The following is a 5,785-nucleotide window of genomic DNA, read 5'->3' as shown; positions in this document are numbered from 1 at the left end:
TTTTAAATTATTACGCCTGGAAGTTCCCCTGCCTGAATACTACTATTACTACTAATAATAATAAGCGCAGTGAGTACCATCTAACTCGCACCATTTCCTGGGCCCTGAGCCGAGGGACTCTGTATCCTCAGTCCATCCTCAAGGATTCCTGTTATTTCCCATTGGCAGAGGAGACACAGGGGATCAGAGAGGTTAAGCGACTTGCCTAGGGTCACCCAGCAATTGGAAGACCAAGGGAGTCAACTCAGGTCCCTACAAGTCCTTCCCCAACAAAATGGGGCGCAGCCATTTGAGCCGCTTAAGACTCGTCCAAGTGTCAGTTCCTGTGACGTTCCCGCAGACACCAGGAAGCGAGACGGCTCCTTTGGGTGCTGCGGGAGGCGGCGTGGAGACGGCCGGCCAGCGACGCCTCCGCCCTTCCTTGCCTTCCAACTGTCCGGTCCCAAGTCCCCCCAGAAGCGCAGAGAACAAACCGAAGGCGACAGTTCACTTTATTTTGCCGCGATGCCCTGATTTTTCCACCCTCTTCTCTTCTGTTTCATTAAAGCAAAAAAAAAAAAATAGTCCTGGTTGCCACCCACAGCGTGGATGCTGTGACTCACGAACGGGTCATAACTCGAAAGTCTGAAAAACTCCCCCGGAAGCCCCCTCTTTGCAGCCCGATGCCGTCCTGAAGCCACGAGGGATCCTGGGGCCTCTCCAGGGACCCCACCCTGCCACGCACAGCTCCCGGGCAGAAGCGGGGAGCGGGCTGCTGTAGGGAACCCCCCAAAGGCGGCACAGCCCAGACAGGAAGTGGCAGCTTCCTCCCTCCCGGCCTTGGAGGAGGAAGTGGAACCGGGCAGATGCCAGGCGGGAACCGGGTGAGCCCTGCCGAGCCCCGGCCACCGCACGGCAGCCCGAGCCGTGCCATCTGTGGGGGATCCTCCCTCCCCAGGAAACGGGCAGCTACAGCGGGTGGCGAGAAGGCTCGGCGTCCAAGTCTGGCTCTGGCCGGATAAATTCTGCTGCGTCCCCCTAGCCTCAGTTTCCCCACCTGTCACTGGGTTCCGGTGGGTTTTCTCTCCCTGAGGCAGACGACCAGGGCAGTCAGGTGCCACAGAATTTGGAGCCAGAATTCTAGGTTTGTGTCCCAGCTGTGTGACCTTGGGCAAGTTGCTCCCCCTCTCTGGGCCTCAGTTTCCCCATCTGGGGTCCTAGGAGGACCTATCTCAGAGTGCTAAGGACACAGCTGCCTCCTCTCGTGCCCTTATTCTGTCTCTTCCCCGTCCCCAGCATGGTGTTTACTTCATGTCAGGGACAGACCTGCCCTTCCCCTGGTCCCCTTCCTCAGAAGGACCAGCCACCTCCAGGAAAGAAAGAAGTTTTGGATTCGATTCCTGTTTCCAAGAAGAGAGGGAGGTTTAGAGGCAGCCCTCAGGACTGGGACGGGGTGGCCTAAACCACAGCACGAGGTGCCACCGTCAGCGCTCGGGGACATAGACTGTCTCCCGAGCCCCACATCGCTAGAAGGGGCGTCCTGATTTGGGGCTAGCTGAGCAGGGCTCAGCGGGGTGTGGGTGGAGGACATTCCCAGGTGCAGGAAGATATGGTACAACATCCGGGGAACATCTCCTCTGAAACAGGATTCATTCATTCATTCATTCATTCACTCACTCATGAAGCATCGATGGGGCATCCACTGTGTGTCAGGCTCACTGTACACCTGTCCCAGATGCTGGGGACAGAGGAGTGGGTAAGGACATCCACTAGCGAGGGCTACGGAGAAAAATCAAACGGAGGAAGGGGAGGGGGAATGACAGGGCTGTCTTTGTAGCCAGGGTAGCTGGAGAAAACTTCTCTGAGGAGGTGACACTTGGGCTGAGACCTGTATGGCATGGAAGGGCCAGCCCTACAAAGGCTGGGATGATGCTGAGAGCTCTCGACAGGAAGAATTGCAAGTGCAAAGGCCCTGGGGTGGGGAAAATGAACCCAAGCTGTGCAAGGAAAGATCTCCAAAACTGACAACACCCTAGCCCGATGGATCAAGAAAAAAGGAGACAAGACACAAAGGACAGATTATCGAGAATGAAAGAGGGGCCATCACTACGGATCCTACAGTCAGCAACACGGGGACATTATAAACAATTTTATGCCAATAATGTCGACAACTAAGACTAAATGGACAAAATTCTTTGAAAGACACAACGGACTGAAGCTCACTCAAGAAGTAGTAGACAGCCTAAATTGCCTTATGTATTGAAAATAATGAAATAAGGCATATTAATATATCATACATTATTAATATAATAACAGCCAATCTATTAAAGACATCAAATAGAGATATCTATTCAAGACATTAAGTTCTTAACTAGAAACCTTCCAAGCTCAGATGGTTTCATTGATGATGCTACCAAATATTTAAGGAAAAAGGGGCCAGGTACGGTGGCTCACACCTGTAATCCAAGCACTTTGGGAGGCCAGGAGTTTGAGACCAGCCTGAGCAACATAGCAAGACCCTGTCTTTGCAAAAAATAAGAAAAACTAGCCAGGTCTGGTGGCTGCACCTATAGTCCCAGCTACTTGGGAGGCTAAGGCAGGAGGATCGCTTGAACCCAGGAGTTGCAGGCTGCAGTGAGCTATGATGACGCCACTGCACTCCAGCCTGGGGAACAAAGTGAGACCTTGTCTCAAAAAATAAAAATAAAGAAAAAGGCAAAAGGGAAATGCGAAGCAAGGGCAGAATGACCTCACGGGGAGGGCACACGCGAGGGCAGAAGATCTGGGACAGCCAGCCCCCAGCACAGGACTCAGGGATCCCAGGAGACCCCCCAAGGCCAGCGTCCCTAGGCTTAGGCAGCCAGAACCACAAGCAGGGGACGGAGGCTGGGAAACCAAGACACAGGAGCCACCAGACCCTGAGGTTTCAGAGTTGAGAATCTCAGAGCCTTAAAATCCTCACCGACAGCGACGCCAGAGCCTCTCCTCCCACTCCGAGCCTCCGCCACGGCCTCCCTCCCAGTGTACTCAGCACATCTTGAATGAACGAACCAATCAATCAACGAGTCCCAGCCCCCAAACAAACCCTGGACAAGGCCTCCCCAGCCGTGCCAGGGAGACAGAGACCAGAGGGGGAGCCGCGGGCCCTGCAGGGACAGGGAGCACCGGAGCCAGCCTCTCCCTTGCGGGCGGACGGGTGCCTGGGCGGCTGCACGGGAGCTCATCATTCCGGTCCCATGACACAGGCAGGTAGGGCAGGTCCTGCCGAGCCACGCTGGCTCAGGCCTGGGACCAGGAACTTGGCCTCTCTAGCCTCATTCTGTGCGCCCGGAAAATGGGCTGCCGGGATCTCCCTGCCCCCAGGGTGGCGAGGGCACCCGACCCAGCCTGGTCCTCCTCCTCCTTCTCCTCCTCCTCCTCCTCACCCGCCGGCCCTGGACTCACCCAGCAGCAGCAGCTTCAGCTCGCCCCGGTCTTGCCTCTTCTGTTCCAGAAGGAGTCTGTTTATCTCCTGGTCCACTCGGGCCGCAGCCTTCTCGTCCTCCGACAGGCACCAGGGGCAGCAGCGCCAGGTCAGCGAGCGGGCCATAGTGTGGGGGCCTCAGAGGACACCAGGTGGCATTGTCCCCGGCCCCCCACTGCCCAGGCTGCCCCCAGGGCATGCAAGGTGGGGGGGCCACCTTCTTCTTGGGGGGGTCACTCCCCTGGGACCTCTGTACCTGCGACACCCGGGAGCCCGGCTCGGCGGGGCGGAGAGGGCTGAGTGCTGGGAACAGGGCGGGGGCGCGAGGAGGCAGGAGGTGGGGAGGCCCAGGGCTCCGCCTGCCTCCCGGTCCTGCCCAGACCCGGCCCAACAGGTTCGCAGCCAAGGGCGCAGGGGAGGAGAGATGGGGGCCCAGGCAGGGTGGGGCGGCGGCGGGAAAACCCCACCACACACTGGTCCCGCGTGCTGGTGTCCGGCAGGGCCTCCTTCCTCATTCTGGAGAAGGGGCGGCCTCTCCGCCCGGCCTCCCGGGCCAGCCCCCAGCTGCCCCCCTCCTCCGGACCAATTAGGAACCGGCATCTCGATGCTACTGCCGGAGCCAAGCCAGGCGGCACGTACCGCTTTGAGTGCGTCTGTCTGTGTGTCGCGTCACCCTGTACTTACTGTTGTCATCGCCGGTTGACAGATCGGGAAACTGAGGCACAGAGGATAGAGCGACTTGTCTGGGGCTGGGCGGAGACAGAGCCGGGGACCATCTCTCACCAGTGGGGCCCCCGAGTCTAGATGCCACAGCGGGCACCTTTGGGGAAGGGACCGCCCCTTCATTCTGCAAGCATTTATGGAGCACCTACTGTGTGCCAGCATTTATGGAGCACCTACTGTGTGCCAAGCATGGGGCTGAAAGGACACAAATCCCTGACCTCCCTGCCTAATGCTCTAGTTGGAGAAACAGATAATAAAATTAATTTTTTTAAAAAAAATCTGAGACCGGGCACGGTGGCTCACACCTGTAATCCCAGAGCTTTGGGAGGCTGAGGCGGGAGGATCGCTTGAGCCCAGGAGTTGGAGGCTGCAAGTGGATGATGCCACTGCACTCCAGCCTAGGCGACAGAGTGAGGCTCTGTCTCAAAAAAAATAACAATAATAAAATAATATAAAATAAAATAACTCTGATTCCAAGTTGAGATGATGTAATCTGGACATATGAGCTTAAATAAAATATATCATTAAGATTAAACATTTATATATGTCTGAACCTCTTAGATGGTGATAAATTCTGAGCGAGGGCCTCAGGGCCCTGCATGTGGGCTGGGGGGGCGGGAATATGGCTGCTTTCTAGACACAGCTAAAGGGGAGCTTATCTCTGTGTTTGGGTACAGAGCCTTCTTTGAGAGGCTCTAGAAAATTCTAGAAAGTTCAGGATCAACTCCACCCCTCTGCCCTCCATAGCCTTTGGTCCCCTCACAGGTGGGTCAGTAGCACAGCTCAGAGGCAGTGAGTGAGGTGCCCGGGGTCACAGAGCCATGGGCGGTGACAGTCTCCCTCCTCCCCCACACCCGTGCTCGGAGGCGGCCGTTGATGGCGGAGCCCGGGCCAGCCCAGCACAAACATGTGGTTTTCTTTGCTGTTGGTTTGTAACGAATGGCAGATGGGAAATGTGATAGAGGCCCCGGTCCCTGGGGCCAGTGGGTGCTACCCTGCCCCCAGCTGGATGGCTGTGAGGAGGGGCACTCCCTCTCTGGGGCAGGAACGCAGAAATAGGTCGCCACATAGAACAGAAATAACCAGCAAAACTGGGAGTCCAGGCTGAGTCACGGGACTCAGGGGCGAGCACAGAGGGCCACCCCTCCTGGCGTCTCCGTGCCGCTGTCCACTTCTGGACAGGACCCCAGCACCCCCAGCATGTGCCAGTCTGCCCCAGGGTGGCAGAGCCTTACTTTAACACCTCCCATGGCTCCCGCTGGCCTCAGAACAAACCGCCCGGCTCCCCGGATCCACCCGGCCGGGGCCCAGCCTCTGCTCACTTCCCCAACTTCTAAACACGGCTTCCTTTCGTCCCCAAACCGCGGAACTACTTCCCTTCCACGCGCCCGGCACCGTCCGGAACATGTGTCCTGTATTATTAGTTATTAAAGTGATTTGGGAATACCAGGGTGAGCGTGTGTATAAAATATTAAGAAGAAAACGCATAAAACACAAATTATAACTGAAAAAAATGTTAACGCCAGGATCCACCGACACCAGGACTAAAGGCATCATCTGCCCCATCCAAACTCCCCAAGATCCTTCCCAGTAGAAACCTCCTCCTTCCCCACAGCAATA

The 5,785-nt window shown here is 56.6% G+C and overlaps 1 protein-coding gene across 1 annotated transcript in view; it reads right to left on the bottom strand.

Moving 5' to 3' along the window:
• GNA15 (guanine nucleotide binding protein (G protein), alpha 15 (Gq class)) overlaps nucleotides 1–3,961 on the bottom strand; it is a 25,269-nt gene extending 21,308 nt beyond the window's left edge. The window contains exon 1 of the mRNA XM_012646154.1: nucleotides 3,424–3,961. Coding sequence (XP_012501608.1) covers nucleotides 3,424–3,568 — 145 coding nt within the window. The 5' untranslated portion in view covers nucleotides 3,569–3,961. The remainder of the gene's footprint in view (nucleotides 1–3,423) is intronic.
• Nucleotides 3,962–5,785: the final 1,824 nt, after the last annotated feature.

This window comes from Propithecus coquereli, unplaced genomic scaffold, assembly GCF_000956105.1.
Source record: "Propithecus coquereli isolate 6110/MARCELLA unplaced genomic scaffold, Pcoq_1.0 Scaffold241, whole genome shotgun sequence".
NCBI classification, from domain to species: Eukaryota; Metazoa; Chordata; class Mammalia; order Primates; family Indriidae; genus Propithecus; species Propithecus coquereli.
The sequence above is the reverse complement of the archived record's forward strand: the minus strand, read 5'-3'. Positions and strand labels throughout refer to the sequence as shown.